General features: G+C 46.9%; 1 protein-coding gene across 2 annotated transcripts in view; it reads right to left on the bottom strand.

The window, feature by feature from the left end:
- Positions 1-20,993, bottom strand: part of EIF2AK4 (eukaryotic translation initiation factor 2 alpha kinase 4) — a 546,008-nt gene that overhangs the window by 113,193 nt on the left and 411,822 nt on the right. For both annotated transcript variants that reach the window (XM_029600187.1, XM_029600189.1), the window contains exon 33: positions 12,431-12,543. In XM_029600187.1, the coding sequence (XP_029456047.1) occupies positions 12,431-12,543 (113 nt within the window). The remainder of the gene's footprint in view (positions 1-12,430; positions 12,544-20,993) is intronic.

The raw sequence follows: 20,993 nt of genomic DNA, 5'->3' as shown, positions 1-20,993 counted from the left end.
TTCTTGTTCTTGTCCTCCAGCAGCCGCGGTAGTGGGGATTTGCCCCATTTGTCGGCTAATTTCTACAGTTCGCTCCCGAACAGGACGGTTCCCTTAAAAGGCATTCTTGTGAGTCTCGTCTTGGACGTCACTTCAGCTGACCAGCTTCGGAGCCAGAGTTGACTTCTGGCAGCCACAACGGAAGAAACGCCCCTGACTACGGTGCGTACCAGGTCAGAGATTGCATCCGTGAGGAATGATAATGCTGGTTCTAGTGCTTTGACAGGCGTGGTGGCGTTCCTGGTCTTAGATAAGCAGACGCGTGTCACCACAGCACAGCAGGCCACAATATGTAGTGACAGAGCTGAAACGTCAAATGACTGAGGATGGATTCCAGACAATCTGTCCTGGGCATCCTTCAGTGCCACTCCTCCCTCGACTGGGATGGTAGTGCACTTTGCGACAGCGTAGACCATGGCATCTACTTTGGTGAATTCCACAAGATCTTTGGCAGCGGGGTCCAGGGGGTACATGGCTGCCAGGGTCCGTCCCTCTTTGAACATGGCCACCGGAGACTCCCATTCCAGGTCAATCAGCTGTTGGACCAGCTTGTAGCAAAGGAAAATGGCGGAAGGCTTGGCGGAGTCCCTCTAGGAGGGGGTTCATCTTAGGTTCCCCTGTGGCACTTGTGCCTGGGATAGCAAGCTCTTTCAAGCTGTGCGCCACGAGGTCTGAAAGCTAGTCTTTGTCAAAGAACCGCCTCATGGTTTGGTAAGGTTCCGTTCCTGGAGGGATTTCTCCTTCCTCCAGGGAGTCTTGATTCTCATCCGAGGTATCCGTGTCTCCAATGCTGGGGCTTTTGGGCGGGCGAGGCACTTCTCTGGGTTTAGAGGGTCCCGGGATGTTAGGGTCCTCTGGAGGAGGCTGTGGCTGTGTCATCGGAGGCGCCGGTTGCATGTGGACAAAGGTACGTAGGCCTTTGAAGAATTCTACCCAGGAGAAAGATGCTGGGTCTAAATTGAGAGGCACTGCATCCACGGGGAGCCCCATTTCAAGGAGGCTCCCGCTGGGGATAGCAAGGTCCGGTGTACTGTCGGTTGATCCAGATCCCAGTACCGGCTGGGGAGGATCTTGGGCTGGATCACCCAGAGCCTCCTCGCACTGTATACACAGGGCTGTGGCCTCTTCGTGCTGCGCAGCTCTAATGTGGCATGCTGGGCAGAAGCCCTGAGCCTTGAGCTTCTTGTCCAGTGGTGCCAAGGCTTGTGTGCGTAGGATTGAGGAAACCTCCAGTTTGTGCATTCAAGACTACACCGGGAGGCTTAGTTGTGCGCTACGGGCGTGCCGAATTTATGCATGTAGGTCGAATGCGCGCTCAACATGAGCGCGCCGCTGTGCGCACGGGGTTTACTTATGCGCCCGGCACAGTAAAGCGTGTGGCTGTGCGCCCGGCACCCTCATGCACATCGCTATGCGCACGATACTTATGCGCACGCCGGTGTGCGCACAAGAGAGTTTGTGCGCACGGCTCGCCTCTGTGTGCATGGATCGAATTGGCAGACAGGGCGGTGATCCAGCGAAAATGGTGACGGCGACCATGCGAGCAATATAACGACCATCTCGGAGGGTTCTCCACATGGGAGGACCCTCGTATCGGACCGGGGTCTAGCCCAGAAAAGGCTGATCAACCTGGTGGCACTGACACCGGCTGGCAATTTGTGCGGCTCTTTGAGCCTTGGAGACCAGAGACTTTTAGGAAGTTTTCTACCTTACCTTGTCTCGGCGTTTCCCGGTCTCGTTCCGGGCGGTCTCCAGCTGTGGGAGGAGAGGGAAAAGTACCTTCACTGCTGCGCTCGAAGTTGCACCCGCTGCCTTTCAGCCGCACCCGAAGTCGGGGCTAAGTCCACGCCGGGAACCGGCTGCAAGACCGAAGCTTACCTCTGAGGGATCATGGAAATCACCTCAGGAATTCTCAACTGGGGGAGGGACCCGTAGGTATCACCGCAGGAGAGTGGGGCTCGTCTGTAGAGGTAAGATTTCTGCTTGTTCTGGATTTCTTTGGTTATTTATTTAAAAACATTTCTATACCATCTTTCACAAATAAAATTTGACCAAGACTGTTCACAAAATTGAAATATAAAAAAACAAGATAAAAGAAAAATAAATATCTAATTAAATAAACTACGCAAACAAAAAAATAAAAATATAAAATAAACAAAAGTAGAGTAATAGATAGGAAAAAAAATACAATGATTACTTATAAGCCCTAATTCTTTAAAATAACTGTACTAATTTTACAAAAACAAGTAAAAGTCAGAAAAATTAGGGTAAATCTAAAATATCCTAAAGATTTTCACATGGTTAGCCGCAGTAAGAGCAAAGGTAAATGGGATTGTTAAGTAGCCACAAATGGAATGTCGGTATATAAAAATTCTAAATAAATAAATAAATAAATATAACTCTTTGGAATTAAGGATTCATTCCAACAACCCTCAAGACATACAACCAGATCCCTCATCCCAATCATGACTCCCCCCTTCACGCAGTTGTTAGGACTTACGATGTTCTCTCTTACTCTGCTCAATGCTCAGTCACTGACAAAGAAAACCCACGTTCTAAATGATTACCTCTTAGACTCAAAGCCGGACATCTGTGCCATCACGGAAACCTGGCTAAAAAGCTCAGACACAGCCCTTATAAATCAACTACCGTTACACCTCTATGACATAATCTCGATTCCCAGACAAAAAAAACGAGGAGGTGGTCTTCTCCTAGCCACAAAAAAAGAATTCAAACTCAATCCACAACCAGTCAAGATCCCGACCTCTACCAAACTTGAACTAGGTCTCTTTAAATCAAAGCATTTACAAATTCTACTAATATATGCTCCACCAGGACTGCTAGACTCCGATGCCTCCCCCCTCATAGAAATAATAGCCACACACATTAACATGGACTCGCCAGCCATAATCATGGGGGACTTCAACCTCCATGTTGACGCCTCCTCGCCCACCCCTAATTGCAAAGTGCTCCTCACTACACTCGAAGCCATGGGCTTTAAACAAATCATTGATAAACCTACCCATAAAGCAGGACATACCCTCGACCTCATCTTCATCAACTCCAACATTTCCTACAACAATGTTCCGATCTGTACCCGCATTCCCTGGTCTGACCACTCACTGATTTCAACAATCCTCACGACTCAAGGAAATCCTAAGCCCCCTCATCCCCTCTCCACCATCCACTTCAGGAAAACTTGTACATCGGACATGCTCAGTGATCATCTCTCTAAGGAACTCCCCAACTTGGACACCACCAACCCCAACACAGCCCTTCTTTCCTGGCACAACATCACAGAGTCTATCGCAAATAAAGTATGCCCTAAAGCAGTGAAAACAATCAACCCTATGCATAAAAAGAAACAACCCTGGTTCTCCTCCGAACTTAAGCAGATAAAACAAGACCTCAGACACAAAGAATGCGATTGGCGTAAGTCCCCCAATTCCTCGACTCTAGCAAACTACAAACACACACTACATCTCTACAAGAATTCTATCCTACGGACTAAAAGAGACTTCTATGCCAGAAGAATCCACGACCTTCAATTCGATGCCAGGACCCTGTTCTCATATGTCTCCCAACTCACCAAAGCCCCTACCCACAGCATACCAGATGACCAAGCCCAATCCAAAGCGAACGAACTAGCACTCTTCTTCCAGAAAAAAACTACAGACACTCTAGCTCGCCTTCCCACCAACACAACTCCCACCCACCCTACCTACAACGCCACTCCTCACGCTGGAGCTAACCTAGATTCCTTTGAACCAACAACCCCACTAGAGATCGAATCCTTACTTAAGAAGCTGAAACCCTCCAACCACCCATCAGACCACATTCCAACTAAACTTCTGCTTCTCATCCCGACTACTATCTCCAGACCTTTGACCAATATCATCAACTGCTCACTCTCCCAAGGAATATATCCTGACAGACTAAAAACGGCCTCCCTCAAACCCCTCCTAAAGAAACCTAACCTGGACACGAGAGATCCCTCCAATTTCCGCCCCATATCTAACCTACCTTTTCTGGCAAAAATCATGGAGAAATTGGTAAATACGCAACTCTCACTTTATCTGGAAGAACACAATATCCTCTATCCATCCAAATACAGCTTTTGTAAATCATTAAGTACAGAAACCCTCCTTATCTCACTTTCTGACCACATCCTCATGGGCCTCGACAAAGGACTGTCTTTCATCCTGATCCTTCTAGACATCTCTGCAGCCTTTGACACCGTGAACCACACAATCCTACTAAATCGGCTTTCAGAAATCCGATTATCAGGATCCGCACACAAATGGTTCTCCTCCTTCCTCAGCAACAGGAGCTATAAGGTAAAAATTAACAATAAAGAATCTCCAGACGTCAAATCAACTCTAGGCGTACCTCTAGGATCTGCCCTGTCCCTCACCCTCTTCAATATCTACCTCCTCACCCTCTGCCAGCTGCTTACAAACCTAAAATTAATCCACTACCTCTATGCAGATGACGTACAGATTCTAATCCCCATAACAGAATCACTCTCTAAAACACTCACCTACTGGGATAGCTGCTTTCAAGCTATTAACTGCCTACTCTCCAGCCTGAACCTAGTCCTCAATGCATCCAAGACAGAACTCCTTCTCATTTCCTCCGACCATTCAACCCTAACACAGCCAACAACACCCAACACCCAAATCACACAAGTAAGGGACTAGGAGTTACCCTTGATAACCACCTGAATCTAAAGAAATCCATTAACACCACCACCAAGGATTGTTTCTATAAACTCCAAGTTATGAAAAGGCTCAAACCTCTCCTCCATTTCCAGGATTTCAGGACTGTGCTCCAAACCACTCTCTTTTCCAAAACAGATTATTGCAACGCTCTCCTTCTTGGACTCCCTTTCTCCTCTATCAAAACATTACAGATGCTCCAAAATGCAGCAGCCAGAATCCTAACCAACACCAACAGAGGATCACACATAACTCCCATACTACGGAATCTTCATTGGCTGCCAATAAAATATAGAATATTACACAAGGCCCTCACCACAATTCATAAAACCATACACAATCAGCAACAACTAGACCTCCAGTTTCCAATCAAACTAGACTCATCCTCAAGACCTATAAGAGAAGCGTACAAAGGTACCCTGCAAGTTCCCCCAACGAAATCCACGCGCCTATCATCCACCAAAGAACGAGCATTCTCTACAGCGGGTCCAACCATCTGGAACAATTTGCCCTCAGACCTCAGACTAGAACCCTGCCCTCGAACCTTCCGAAAAAAACTTAAGACCTGGCTCTTCCTCCAGGCCTTCCCATAACTTACTGAACCATTAACTGTCAACCAGACAGGACTCTGCTTTCCTGGCTAACGCCCCGCCTTGCATAGACGTTATATTTAAGCCGCTATTTTTTGTCTCAATGCCTAATCTTGTTTTTGTTACTCTGTCCTTTACCTCTGACTAGCCTAGCCCCCCAGTTATAGGAAAATTAGGTTCTTACCTGATAATTTTCGTTCCTGTAGTACCAAGGATCAGTCCAGACTGCTGGGTTATGCCTCCCCTCCAGCAGATGGAGTCAGAGAAAACTGAAAGCACCCCCTAGATATACTGGTGTGCCACCTGCCATCCTTCAGTATAATTGATATCAAAGCAGAAGAAATGGATCATCCTTCCGCCAAAAATTAACTATGGCCACTGGCTAGATCAAGTAGTAAAACTCTGCAAAAGTAAGCATTAACATCGCTCAAACACTACTGAGCCAACCAAGCAAACAAAGCCAAAAAGGCAACGAAATGAATAATCACTTACCGTATCAAGTTATCGATACCTGAAAGAGTGGAAAAGATACTGTTACAAGCGGACTCTCCTGAAACACCATTACTGGGCGGGCATCTGGACTGATCCTTGGTACTACAGGAACGAAAATTATCAGGTAAGAACCTAATTTTCCTTTCCCTGTACGTACCAGGATCAGTCCAGACTGCTGGGATGTACCCGAGCTGACTTAAATGGGGTGGGACCCCGAGAGTCCCGCTCGAAGTACGCTGCTTCCAAAGGAAGTAGGTGACGGCCCTCGAACATCAACCCGATAATGTCGAGCGAAAGTATGCAACGACTCCCAAGTGGCCGCCCTGCAAATCTCTTGGCTCGAAACCAGGTGACTTTCTGCCCACGAAGTCGCTTGAGAACGGAGAGAATGGGCCTTGAGCCCCTCAGGAACAGCCTTACCACCACCAATGTACGTGGCAGCGATCGAGCCCTTCAACCAACGGGCAATAGTTACTTTGGACGCCTGAAGCCCCTTCCTGGGGCCATGCCACAAGACAGATGATCAGACCGTCGAAAATCATTGGTAACTTCTAAATATCGCATGAGCACTCGACGAACATCCAAACGTCTCAAATCTGACCCTTGAGAAGACTGTAGTTCTGTCGCCGAGAAGGAAGGCAATTCCACCGTCTGATTTACATGAAAGGCCGATACCATCTTAGGTAAGAAAGAAGGTACCGTACGCAACGACACACCTGAGTCCGAAATACGCAAGAACGGTTCTCTACATGAAAGAGCTTGCAACTCAGAGACCCTATGAGCGGACGCAATTGCCAGGAGAAACACCGTCTTGAGAGTTAAATCCTTTAAGGAGGCCTGCCTGAGAGGCTCAAAGGGGGCCGCATTGAGGCCTTTGAGAACCAAGTTCAAATTCCAAGACGGGCAAGGAGGCCGCAGCGGAGGACGCAAGTTCCGAACACCACGTAAAAAGCGTGCTACGTCTGGGTGACAGGCGAGAGAGGACCCTTCAACCTTTCCTCTCAAACACCCCAGAGCTGCTACCTGAACCCTCAGAGAACTGTAAGCCAAACCCTTCTTCAAGCCGTCCTGCAAAAACGTAAGGATTTGAGCTACAGAAGCCCGGCGTGGCGCAATCTTCGAGACACCGCACCAGGAGTTAAACACCTTCCACACTCTAGCATAAGTAAGCGTAGTAGAGGGCCTCCGTGCCCGAAGCAGTGTGGAAATGACAGGCTCAGAATAACCCTTTTTCCTTAATTGTCTCCTTTCATAAGACAAGCCGCCAGACAAAAGCGATCCGCCAGATCTAAAAATACCGGCCCTTGCCGAAGGAGGTTTGGAAGATGACTGAGACGTAAAGGCCCATCCGTCGCAAGATGAACCAGATCCGCGAACCATGGTCTTCTTGGCTACTCCGGGGCCACTAAAATCACCCGACCATGATGCGATTCTATGCGTCTTAACACCTTGCTGATCAGAGGCCATGGAGGAAATACATAGAGGAGGACGTGACGAGGCCATGGAAGCACGAGTGCATCCACTCCTTCCGACCCGTGCTCTCGCCTTCAGCTGAAGAAACGCGCCGCCTTTGCATTGTGCCGAGTTGCCATCAGGTCTAGGTGCGGAATCCCCCATCGTAGGGTGATGAGACTCATTGCCTTGGCCGAGAGCTCCCACTCTCCGGGGTCCAAGTGTTGTCGACTGAGATAATCCGCCTGAACGTTGTCTACGCCTGCAATGTGGGTGGCCGCGATGCGGGACAGATAACGCTCCGCCCAGGTCATTAACAACGCTGCTTCGGTCACTACCGGTCGACTTCTTGTACCGCCCTGGCGATTTATATATGCTACCGTGGTTGCGTTGTCCGAGAGGACTTGAACCGCCCGACTGCGTACCAGGGACAGAAGGTGGCGCAAGGCTAGACATACCGCTCTGGTCTCCAGACGGTTGATGGACCAAGAGGCCTGGCGAGGGGACCACGTTCCCTGTACCGCTCTTGATTGACAGACCGCTCCCCACCCCGTTAGACTGGCATCCGTCGTCACTACCACCCACTGAGGAGGATCGAGATCTACCCCCTGCAAGAGGTGGTCCGGGATCAACCACCAAGCTAGACTGGACCGAGCCGGTTCCATCAGCGGCAACTGGGCACCGTAATCCCCGGTTTTCTGGTCCCAGCGAGAAAGAAGAGCGGTTTGCAAAGGACGCATATGCGCAAAAGCCCACGGCACCATTTCCAGAGTAGAAACCATATGTCCAATGACCTGCAAATAATCCCATGCCGTAGGTAAGGGGAGATCCAGTAGGTTCTGTACCTGAAGCATCAGGTTCTCCAGTCTCTGCTGAGTCAGGTATACCTTGCCCATCAAGGTATCGAAACGTGCTCCCAAAAATTCCAAACACTGACTCAGAACCAGCTGGCTCTTTGCAAAGTTGACTACCCAACCTAGCGACTGCAGTTGCTGAACCACCACCTGGACTGCTCGCTTGCACGAGTCCTCAGACTTCGCCCGGATAAGCCAATCGTCGAGGTAGGGATGCACCAATACTCCCTGACGGCGCAGGAAGGCTGCGACTACGACGAGAACCTTGGTAAACACTCTCGGAGCTGTGGCTAACCCGAACGGGAGGGCGCAAAACTGAAAGTGTTCCCCGAGCACCATGAACCTCAGGTACCTCTGGTGGTGCTCCCTGATCCCAATGTGAAGATACGCCTCGGCCAGATCCAAAGAAGCCACAAATTCTCCCCTGTGGACGGCCGCAATAACAGATCGAAGAGTTTCCATGCGAAAACGGGGAACATGCAAGGCCCTGTTTACTCTCTTCAAATCCAAAATTGGCCGGAATGTACCTTCCTTCTTTGGAACCAGGAAGTAAATGGAATACCGACCTGTTCTGGTCTCGTCCGGTGGAACGGGCACCACTGCCCCCAGGGATCGTAACCGGGCCACAGTTTGGGCTATTACCAGTTGCTTTTCCGGAGGACCGCAAGGAGATATCATAAAAAGATCCCGGAGGGGCCGAGCAAAATCCAACTCGTAACCGAGACGCACCACGTCAAGGACCCACTGGTCTGAAGTGATCTTGACCCATTCCTCCCAAAACTGGGATAACCGGCCTCCGATGCATGGGAAGGAGGAATGGGCCCGAGCGCCTTCATTGCACAGGTTTGCCTGTGGCCAAACCCTGCGAGGAACCCATTCGTTGTGGTCGTCTGCCTCGAAAGGAAGGAGTCCACGACTGAGACCTGGGGCCCTGCTGCCTTTGGGGAAAAGATCCACCCCTTCCCGTGCGAAACCGGCGTTGCCCTCGAAATCGGGACCGCATGTTTCCGAAAGACTGCAATTGTCGGGGCTTGTCCTCCGGCAACTTATACACCTTATTGTCTCCCAAGTCTTTGATGAGTTGATCCAACTCCTCACCAAACAACAACTTCCCCTTAAAGGGAAAAGAAGCTAGTCGCGACTTAGAAGAGGCATCTGCCGACCAACGACGGAGCCACAATAGTCGTCTGGCCGCAACAGCCAAGGACATAGTGCGGGCCGAGGTCCTTAGCAAATCATACAGGGCATCCGCTGTATAAGCAACCGCCGCTTCCACACAATTGGCCTGCTCCGCCTCTTCCGGCGGGAGTTCTTGGGTGGTTAGTAATTGTTGCACCCAGCGCAGTGTGGCCCTCTGGACCATACTGCTAACAAGCCGCAGCCCGGACTCCTAAAGCCGCTATCTCAAAAATGCGCTTTAATAGGACCTCTAACTTCCGGTCCTGGAGATCTTTCAAGGCTACCCCTCCCGTGACGGGAATGGTAGTATGCTTAACCACGGCAGTGACTGCCGAGTCCACCGAAGGGACCTTAAAAATCTCTAACGAATCCGAGGGCAGAGGATATAATTTATTCATTGCCCTGCTAACGCGCAGGGATGCCTCTGGAACCTCCCATTCCTTAGATACGATCTGTAATACCTTAGAGTGCAAGGGGGGGGGGGGGCTCTCAGACCCGCCATAGCTACGTCCCCAGTGGAAGTATCCGTGTCCTACTGCGGCACTGGGATCTCCAGGTCCTTCAAAACATGAAGAATCAAATAGTTCAGCTCGTCCCTGCCAAACAGGCGTAAAACCAGGGGGTCGTCCCCTTCGAGAGACCCCTGAGCGTCTCAGATGTCGGCCCCTGCCCCATCCCGTGAGCCCTGGGTGAGATCCGGGAACCCCGGATCGTCGGCACCCCCAAGGGAACAAGCTCCTGATTTGCCCGGAGCTTCAGCCTTTTCCTGGTCTCCCGATTTGTCCTGCACCGAGGACACCTTAGGCACTTTTAGAGGGGGGGGGGGGGGGGTTCGTCTGGCTCCCAAGCCTGCTTCTGCCTCCAAAAAAGCCTGTTGCATCAACAGCACAAACTTGGAGGAGAAAGGCACCTTCCTTTTAACTGATCCCCCCTCGGGACGCACCGGAGGGGGGAGGGGGCTCTTGCGGCATCAAATTCGGAGCCACTATGAGGACTCAAAGCCGGCGGTGAAAGCGGAGGAAAATTCTCCTCCGCAGAGGCAGAATCAACATGCTGCCTCGTGGACAAGATGGCCGCCGGCTCCCCCTCACTGGGAGGCGGGGCCGACAATCGCGGCGCCGACAGCCTCCTCAGCCGCGCCGAGGAGGACGGATCCGTGCCACTGCGGGCTGCACTCGGCCCCCGGGAGGGTCCCTCGCCCCCGGGAATGCAGTGGGAGCAGAGACCCTCTCGGGAGAGTCGCGCCCCCGCCCTACCGCAGGCCGTGCAGGCCGAAGAACGCGGCATCGAGGAGGCAGAAGAAAAGCGCGCGCCAAAAATAGGAGCCCTGTGCAAGCGCCTCTAACGCCAGGTGAAAACCTCCACCCCCTCCGGAGTCCCTGGTCAGGCTAATTACCAGCGCGGCAGGCTAGGGCTGGGAATGGATCACTGCCTGCTACCAACAGGGCTTATGTGTCCTGCATCCACTTTTTATTCACTCTCTTTTTTTTTTCAAGTAAAGCCCTCTTCAGATCAAAGTCTGGAATCACTGTACTTCGGGGGGGGGGGGGGGGGGGGAAGGTTACCGGCCCACCGGTAAACTTTCCCCCAAGACCAAAAGGGACACTAATCCGGGTAAAACAATGAGAGCCAAGCTCTCAGTGCCTGCCTGTACGCTGCGCTAGCAAAACCAACAAACAACTGCTACAAAAATATCAACTTTTTTTTTTTTTTACACTAAGCAAGGAAGAGAATAAAACCAGTTGATCTAGCCAGCACAGTTATAAAAATCATAAAGAACACCTGAAAGATTGTTTTAGTCAGAACAGACAGGACCGCAGGTTATGCCTCTCTATCTGCTGGAGTCAGAGGAAATACTGAAGGATGGCAGGTGGCACACCAGTATATCTAGGGGGTGCTTTCAGTTTTCTCTCTGACTCCATCTGCTGGAGGGGAGGCATAACCCAGCAGTCTGGACTGATCCTGGTACGTACAGGGAACTACCTTTGTTATATGTAACTTCCGCTTCTGGTTAATTATGTTTAAGTTATACCCTTTGTTACATGTAAACCGTTCTGATATGAAATTTTTTCATGAAGGTCGGTATATAAAAGTGCTAAATAAATAAATAAATAAATAAATAAATAAATAAAATGTCCTGCAAAAGCCATCTTAAATAGGTAAGTTTTTACTGCCTTCTTAAATTCATTGTGATTAGTGATTAGTCTTAATGTATTAGGGAGCAAGTTCCAAAGTAAATGTCCTGCCACCGAAAAAGCTCTCTCTAGTTATATTTAATCTGGCCAGCCTAACTGTAGGAACATCAAGTAAATACTTGACAGCAGATCTAAGGTTTCTAGTTGGTTTGTATAACCGCAATGTAGTACAAAGCCAAGTTGAGTCCGGATCATGTATTAATGAATGGATTAACGATAATACTTTGTATTTCACCCAAAATTTGATAGGGAGCCAATGCAAACTGAACAAAATGGGGGAAATATGATGTCTCATAGGTTAGAATACTCTAACGCTGCGCAAGCATGTATAGAGTCCCGAACTGCTATGGAGACGGAAAATACTGGAGAATATGGCATCCTGCAGGGGAATATGTACTAGGGCTGACGTCAGATTGAAATCTGATCCATCTCCAACTGCTATCAGGAGCACACTATACCTATTGGTCCTGAGTTCATTTGCTGCACGCTTGGAAATGTGTCTACCAGCAACAAAAGTTTTCCCGGCATAAGTCAAAGGAAACTATTCTCCTACTCAGAGTGATGCAGGCATAGAAACATTTCAGTTGCATATAACAGACTATTTGATCAACTAAGGGTGACACTGACACATTTTTACGGAGGTTTACAGAACGTTCTGTTTTGCCCTAAAAAATAAATTTCACAAACACAGGCTTTGGATCCCTTTTTAAAAACTATCAGTGTGAATTCATTAGGAATTACCTTTAGTTGACACTGCTTTCTATATTGCACTGTTGAGACCTATCTAGAGTTACCTATGCTGTCAGGTCCTAACCTGACAGTATATAAAACTGGCGCGAACTCTCAGTAATGATTCTGATCAGTCCTTCTCTGGGATTACTCAGAAAATGGAACTGGATCCTAATCTTTACCTGGAACTTCTTTCTTCAAACACTTTAGTCCTCAGTTTTTGCACCAGGTGATCCACAAGTTCAGATTCTAATATTCTCTTCTCAGTCTGTCTGTCCTTCTCAAAGGATTTCACCTAAAGAAAAGATATAATGGCAAAGATGAAATCTTACACTGTAGATTATTAGAGGGATATAGTTTATAGAGACAGCTGCTTTTGAGAAACACGATGCAGACTAGTGACTAAGTTCAAGATTATTATAGGAAATACAGTTGGTTTAGTGATGCCTCAGATACATGAAGCTCCCATCGCTTAGATGGGACATACACTAAAATGATCAGATCATTTATGTAATAAGGCATAGATTTTGAAAAGGGCCCATCTTCCCAACCCTAAGCAACTCCATCTTCAGAAGAAAGACCCTCTCCATTCTTTTCCAAAGATCACCACCAATACTGCCACCCCTCAAGCAACCCAATCTTCAGAAGAATTTCTACCTAGAGCATGTTATAAGCCACTTCCCTAACCCCCGCCCACCCAACATGCAGAAGAAACCCCTACCCCACTTCTCCCACAGACTGATGCCAACCACCCCCCAACCCTGGCAACCCAAACTTCAATTAGAATTTAACACAATTGTACCGAAACGGGTGGAAGGAAGAAGCTAGATTGGCCTGGGGGTAGGAGGGGGAAGAGTGAGGGGCAGCAATTGCTGGTTCAAAGGAAGGTTGAAAATTGGGCTGCTGGGAGTTTGGAGGGGGTGACTGTCAAGCAGAAGACTGGACTGCTTGCGTGGGAAGGGGTGATCTCTGGTTCTGGCAGGTTGGGGGGTCTTTTATTCAAAGGATTTACCCCCCCCCCCCCTAACTTAAGGAGTTAGCTGGGCAGATCTCCTGCAGCTAGACACAACTTGGTTTTGAGAAGCTTACTGACTGACACTAACAAAATATAGACTATAACTATATATTTTATTTTTTATTTAACAGTTTTATATACCGACCTTCATAGTAAATAACCATATCGGATCGGTTTACAATTAACAAGAATAAAAAACTGGGGTAACTATTCAAGTAAACGAAAGATAAACAGTAAGTAGGAATGAGTCAAAGTTACAATCAACAGGGAAGAGAACTTGGAAGCTTGCAACAAGCAGGAAAGAAGATAAGGCGGGAAATAAATATGAAGTGATGCCATAGGGCGTACGGGTTAAAGCATTAATGGTGCCTTAACCTGGGAGAGTCAGAGTCCATTCGTGAGTATAATCATCATAACGGGTAAGCGTGAAGGACAACTAGTGATTGTCTGGTGGGTCGGTGAAGGCTTGGTGAAAAAATCTATATATCTATAATGAATGAATTTCTAAGGATTTCACTGTTATTTTTTTCAAGGCCTATTTTATATTACTGTGGCAAACCATGGGACATAAGGGAGTGAATTCACATATACCACCTTGAAGACTTGAAAGTCTCTGGTTTGCCCCATAACCTTCATACTTTTTTGCCAGCAAGCTAACACTATACTTCATTGTCACCTTCAACTTATGACTCTAGCAGCAAAGCATAACCGCAGACTAACCTTTCATATGGCAAAAATCAGCATTACAGGTAAGATCTGAATTAAAGAGCTAAAACCATACAGTTTGAAAGTTAGCTATTAAAAATACAGTAAATGATGACAGATAAAGACCCAGATGGTCTTTCCAGTCTGCCCCATAAGTTGTTTAGGAAAATAACTGCAACTCCATATAGGTTATCTCTATGCTGAGTTATTACACTTAAATGTTAACACAAGTTGCTCATTTTTTCATTTCCATCGTTTAGCAACTGGGGATCCCCTGTATGTATCCCTTGTCCGTTCTTATCTTAACTACCATGTTTGGGAGAGCATTCCTGATGTTGTTCCTGATTCTTCACCTTGGGAGTTTCAAGTCATGATTCCTAATTCTACAGCTTTCTTTCCACTGGAAAAGGTTTGATTCTGGTGCATTATTTATGTGTTTTAGGTATTTAAAAGTTTATATAGCTCCCTGGTCTCTCCTCCAGTCCTTCAGTCTCAGTTCATAAGTCTTTTGATACAGACCCTACACCTTTTTGGTTGTCTCTCTCAGGATCTCTTCCATCATGTATAAATATTACTACCCTTAACATAAGGCTTGGAGGTAACCTGCACAGAGCAGCAGTAACTACCCTTAACAGAAACATGGCATAACCTCACAGAGTGGCAGTTACTACCATAAGAAACTTGCAGAGCAGACTGGATAGATTATATATATTGTGGAGGAGTAGCCTAGTGGTTAGAGCAGTGGGCTATGAACCAGAAGACCATGGTTCAAGTCCCACTGTTGCTCCTTGTGACCCTGGGCAAGTCACTTTACTCTCCATTGCCTCAGGTACAAACTTACAGGCCGATACATTACAGTGCGCTTTCGACGTGCTAGCTTTATCCCTTATTCAGTAAGGGGTAATAGCGTGTCAAAAACGCATGTCCAACCCCCCCGAACCTAATAGCGCCCGCAACATGCAAATGCATGTTGATAGCCCTATTAGGTATTCCCGCACGATTTTTTCCGGGCACCGGGAAAGTGTACAGAAAAGCAGAAAAAAACCTATAATTGCAGTTCCCTGTGCATACCCGGATCAGTCCAGACCGTGGGTTATGCCTCCCTTCCAGGAGATGGAGACAGAGAAAAACTTGTAGGGCGCCCTCTGATAACCAGTAGTCTTCTGTCTCCAGCAGATGAAGGAAGGGAGAACCGGCGGTCCCGCTTTAGCAGCAATTTAAATTTGGGGGTTTTGATCCCCTATTTCCTCCCATATTACCTTATTCCTTTGAAATGTAAAAAAAAAAAAAAAATTATAAAAGGACTTTGAGGAAAGTTTGTTTCTTACTTACTTTCCTCTCTTGTCTATTGGACAATAATACTCATAATCAGAAAGTTCCTGATGGAAAGAGAATTTGCATTTATACCTGTTTTTAGGATCAGGTAGGTGATTGTTAGCAGGGTCCTGGTGGTCCAGCCTCTTCCCCTGCACTGCAACCGGCTGCCCGAAGAAGTTTTTGCCTCAGGGCAGTGCTGGCTGAGATGCGGCTTTTCTCAGCCAGTCCCTGCTTTTATCTTACAGGTGGGTGCGATCTTTGTTCGGAGCAGAGGGTAGTCGGACTTACCTGCTCCTGCCAGGTTTTTCGGGGGAGTACGCTCGCGAGTCCGCTGCGTTTCTCGACCCCATTCCGTGCTCGGCATAATGCTCCACCTGCGGGGAGCCCGGAATGCGGCTCTGCTGCGAAGGGATTTGCTCTCGGTGCCTCCCCAGTGGGGAGGGCTCCTCGAGAGTGGCGGATCGGAAGGCCTTGCGATCGCAAGCTCGACAGCCGTCAGGGGGGTCGGCCCCATTTGCACTGAGCGTGGGAACGGCGGCCATCTTGAATTTGGGAGCCTCTGCTGAAACACAGCCAAATGGCAGCCTGCACGTGGATTCCTTCCCTGCACCTCACCTCCCATGTTAACTCCGGAGGAACCCCCCCCCCCCCGTGGGGGGGGGAGGTAGTACCAGGACCCGCTCCTGCTGTACCTCCCTCGGGGCCCCCTCCCCCACCTGCTTTCACTACGGAGTTTGTGCTCCTCATGCACAATGCATATTTGGCACGCATGATCAACAGGATGGCTCTCCTCCGGCTCCCCCTCCCCCTCCGGTGAGTTGGATGGATGGTGGGGCCCCTCAGGGGACTTCCCGGTTCCGGGTAGTACCCCATTCTGGCTCACAGGATCCATCTCCGGCGGACCCATATCAGGATCAAGATGATCCCGCTTCAGGCGCACAGCTGGAAGGGGATGATCCCCAAGTTTTGTGTCTCTTTCAGAAAGAGGAGCTGGAGCACCTTACCCCCATGTCCTTTGGATATTGAGGCTCCCCAGGATCCTTCAGGGGCCAGTTCCGGAGCCTGCAAAGGAGATTGGGTATTAGCGGGGTTGCGTCTGCCAGCGAAGACGTTTCCCCTTCATCCAAGGCTCCTACAGTTGTTATCCAAGGAATGGGACTCTCCGGAGTCTAGTCTACGAGTTGGACAAGCCATGGACAAGCTCTATCCTCTCCCGGAGGACGTCCTGGAGCTCCTTAAGGTGCCGAAGGTGGATTCTTCGGTGACGGTGGTCAGAAAGAGGACTATCATACCGGTCACAGGTGGAGCCGCTTTAAAGGACTTCCAGGATCGCAAATTGGAAGTGTACCTCAAACGGGTCTTTGAGGTGTCCATCACCTTGGGAGTCTGGGCGGCGGTATGTAGTTCCCTCATGCAGAGGGCAGGTTTGAGATGGGTCCAACAGCTTCTCTGTGGTCAGGAGCTCCCACCAGACGACGCCCAACAGGTGGAACGCATGGAGGCGGTGATAGCCTATGGGGCAGACGTGCTGAACGACCTTTTACGAGTCCTAGCACGTTCGATGGTTTCAGTAGTCTTGGTTAGGTGCCTCCTATGGCTTCGGAATTGGTCAGAGGACTCTTCTTCCAAGTCTCGATTGGGTTCTCTCCCATTTAAAGGCAAGTTTCTGTTCGGCGAGGATTTGGACCAGATCATCAAATCCCTGGGAGAGAACAAGGTACATAAGCTCCCTGAGGATCGGCCCAGGACTTCCCGATCTTTCAATGCTTCCAGGAATCAATTTCGTGGACAAACGCATTTTCGGCAATCAAGACCAGTATCCCAGAAGCCTCCGTCATCAAGGTCCCAATCTTGGTCCCAGTCCTTTTGGGGACGCAGACCCTCTCGAGATGGTTCATCTCAAAGCCCCGCTCCAAAATCTGTCCAATGAAGGATCACCGACCTGCTCCCCGGTTCCCAGAGTGGGGGGATGCCTCTCCCTATTTTACGAGAAGTGGGTCAAGATCACGTCGGATCAATGGGTACTGGATATTCTAAAACACGGTTATGTCTTAGAATTTGCTCGGCCCCTAAGAGACAGGTTCCTCTTCTCACCTTGTGGACCATTGCGGAAACAACAAATTGTGCGTCAGACCCTCGACAGGCTCCTCGACCTCGGGGCCATCCTGCCAGTCCCACCAGAGGAACATGGGTTAGGCCATTATTCCGTTTACTTTGTGGTTCCCAAAAAGGACAATGCTTTCCGTCCGATCTTGGACCTCAAGACCGCTAACAAGGTTCTCAGGTTTCTCCACTTCCGAATGGAAACACTGCGTTCCATTATCACAGCAGTTCATGGAAGGGAATTGCTGGCATCGTTGGATCTCACAGAGGTTTATCTCCACATCCCCATTCGCTGGGAACATCAACGATTTCTTCGTTTCAAGATCCTGGGCCAGCATTTTCAGTTTCTAGCTCTGCCATTTGGTCTGGCGACTGCTCCCCGGACCTTCACCAAAGTGATGGTGGTGGTAGCAGCTGCGCTCCGGAGGGAGGGAATCTTGGTCCATCCCTAACTGGACGACTGGCTCATTCGGGTGGTCCCTGGATCTTAATACTGAAGGGACGCAGGGGGTGCAACTGGTTATCAGAGGGCACCCTTCAAGTTTTTCTCTGTCTCCATCTGCTGGAAGGGAGGCATAACCCACGGTCTGGACTGATCCGGAGTACTACAGGAACGAAAATTAACAGGTAAGGAATAATTTTCTTATCATGTGATTCAACATCTAGCAGTCCCGAAAGACCTTTCTCACACCAGTGCAGCAATACCTCACAATTCTGGGCAGACTAGATAGACCATTTTGGACTTTATTTGCCATCATTAACTATGTCACTAACAAAATGCTCATTTTAAAAAAGGCTTCCCGGGGTTATCCAGGAAACTGTAGACCGGTGAGCTTGATGTCAGAGCTAGGCAAAATGGTAGAAGCTATTCTGAAGAACAAAATTATTCGTCATCTGGATAGACAAAGATCATTGAGGCACAGCCAACATGGATTTAGCAAATGGAAATATTTTCTCACAAATTTGTTAGCTTTTTTTTTTTTTAAGGAGTTTAACATTTGAACAAGGATGAGTCAATTGATATAGCGTATCTGGATTTTCAAAAGATGTTTGATAAAGTCCCTCATGAGAGCATCATAAAGAAATTAAAGAGTTATGGGGATAGGAGGCAATGTCCTATTGTGGATTAGTAACATGGTTAAAAGTCAGGAAACAGAATAGGCCTGAACGGTCATTTCTCTCACTGGAGAAATGTAAATAACGAATTACTCCAGGGATCTGTACTGTGACCAATTTATTTGAATATATTTATAAATTATTTAAAAATGGGAGTGATTAATGAAGTGAACAAATTTGCAGATGTCACAAAATTATTCAAAGTATTTAAAATGCAATCAGATTGTGAGGAATTGAAAGAGGATCTTATGAAACTGGGGGATTAGGCATCTAAATGGCAGATGAAATTTAATGCGAATAAGTGCAAAGTGATGCATATAGGGAAGAATAATCCAAACTATAGGTTCACACTGTTGGGTTCTGTATTAGGTGTCACCACCAAGGAAAAGAATCAGAGTCCTTGTAGATAATACTTTAAAATCTTTTGCTCAGTTTGTGGCAGTGGTCAAAAAAGCAAATAGAATGTTAGGTATTATTAGGAAAGTAATGAAAAATATACTGGAAGATATAATGCATATGTATCATATTATGGTGCGACTGCACCTTGAGTATTGTGTGCCATTGTGGTTGCTCCATCTCAAAACATATAAGCAGCACTACAAAAGGACCACTAACATGATAAAGGGAATGGGACAGCTCCCCTATGAGGAAAGGCTAAATAGGCTAGGGCTTTTCAGCCTGGAAAAGAGATGACTGTGAGGAGATATGATAGAGATCTATAAAAATGGGAGTAGGGTAGACAACGGTTATTTACCATTTCAAATTGTACTAGGACTAGGGAACACTCCATGAAGTTAATAGATTACACATTTAAAACAAATTGGAGAAAGCATTTTTTTTCACTTGGTGCACAATTACATTGTGGAATTTGTTGTAAGAGGATGTGGTGAAAGCTGCTGGGTGGGTTTAAAAAAGATTTAGACAAGTTCCTGAAGGAAAAATCCATAAATCACTATTGGTCATGTAGACTTAGGAAAGCTACTGTTTATCCCTGGTTATGAGCAAAACGGATTGGACCTATTCTTTGGGATCCTACCGGCTACTTCGGATCTGATTGGCTGCTGCTGGAAACAGGATGCTGGACTTGGTGAATCTGTGATCTGACCTGGTATAGCATTCTTGGTCTTCAGGAAGTAAGGAGGTTAAAAATATCGCTCATCATCTCAGACAGCTGGGTTTCTGTCTGCGAGAGGTTCTCTGTACTAAAGCAGGTGGGAATACATACTCTTATTTTATTTAGACATTTTATATACTGTCATTCCATATAAAGATCACAACGGTTTACAAAAGTAACATTCACACCTATTAATCATCAAATTTGACATATTCATAAATAGAATTAACACATATATGAAGTTCTGTTACATATTAAGTCGTCTACTAAAGATCTAAGACATAAGGTAAGTAATACAGGGAAATAGTATAACAAATATCATATTAATGTCAGTACATTGCGATTCTTACATTCACTCGTTATATTTTATTTCTCATGCTTCAATTAATATCTCTTGTCCATCTTGTTATTTTAGTTCTTTACATTCTGATGTTTTTAAGTTAGGTTATATGCATTTTTGAATGGCCATGTTTTTAGTTCACATTTAAATCTCTTTCTATCTGGTATTAAACGTAACATCTCAAGAAGAGAATTCTACAGATTTGGGCTCGTTTTGGAAAACACATGATCTCTTGAGTCAGATATGTACTCCATATTGTGGGAACAATCAATAGTCCTTTATTTAGAGATCTTAGCGTTTGCTGAGGTGTGTATGGTTGTAATGTCACGCCAATCATACCAGTATTACTGGAATGTATGATTTTGAATATTAACGTTAATACTTAGTAATAGATATGTAACCTATACAGGAACATCGGTATATAAAAGTTAAAAATAAATAAATAAATAAATAGATTCAGGATTGTACTGGCAGCCAGTGCTGTGAAATCAGCGAGGGTGTAATGTGATCAAATTTCCTGGTTCCTAATAAAAGTCTAGATGAAGGCATTTTGTAATATTTGTAATGGTTTTAAGAGACATGTGGGAAGTCCGAGTAATAGAGTTACAGTAGTCTAGGTTTGAGAAAATAAGTTTGCAATACAGTAAGGAAGTCTCCAAAAGTTAAAATAGGTTTCAACTGATGTAATATATGTAACTTTGCCTAACCTGTATTAATTAATTTGAGGATGTACTTTTTCATAGTAAGATTTTCATCTAGCTGGATACCTAAATTCTGTACTTGATTTCAGGGAGTAATTTGGAAAGTATCCAAGTCTAGAACCAAAGGTTTAACTATAGAAGGGTTTCTATTTAGCCAAATGACTTCAGTCTTTTCAGGGTTTAATGTTTGTTTAAGATGAGATAGTTTTTGCTGGATTTCATTACTATGGGTCTAAAGTGTCAATACTGTATTTTCAAATGATTTAGAGAATGGAATGTAAAATTGTATGTCATCAGCATACAAGAAGAAAAAAATTCCTAAATCCGCCAGTAA

Source organism: Rhinatrema bivittatum, chromosome 4 (genome assembly GCF_901001135.1).
Source record: "Rhinatrema bivittatum chromosome 4, aRhiBiv1.1, whole genome shotgun sequence".
NCBI classification, from domain to species: domain Eukaryota; kingdom Metazoa; phylum Chordata; class Amphibia; order Gymnophiona; family Rhinatrematidae; genus Rhinatrema; species Rhinatrema bivittatum.
The sequence above is the reverse complement of the archived record's forward strand: the minus strand, read 5'-3'. Positions and strand labels throughout refer to the sequence as shown.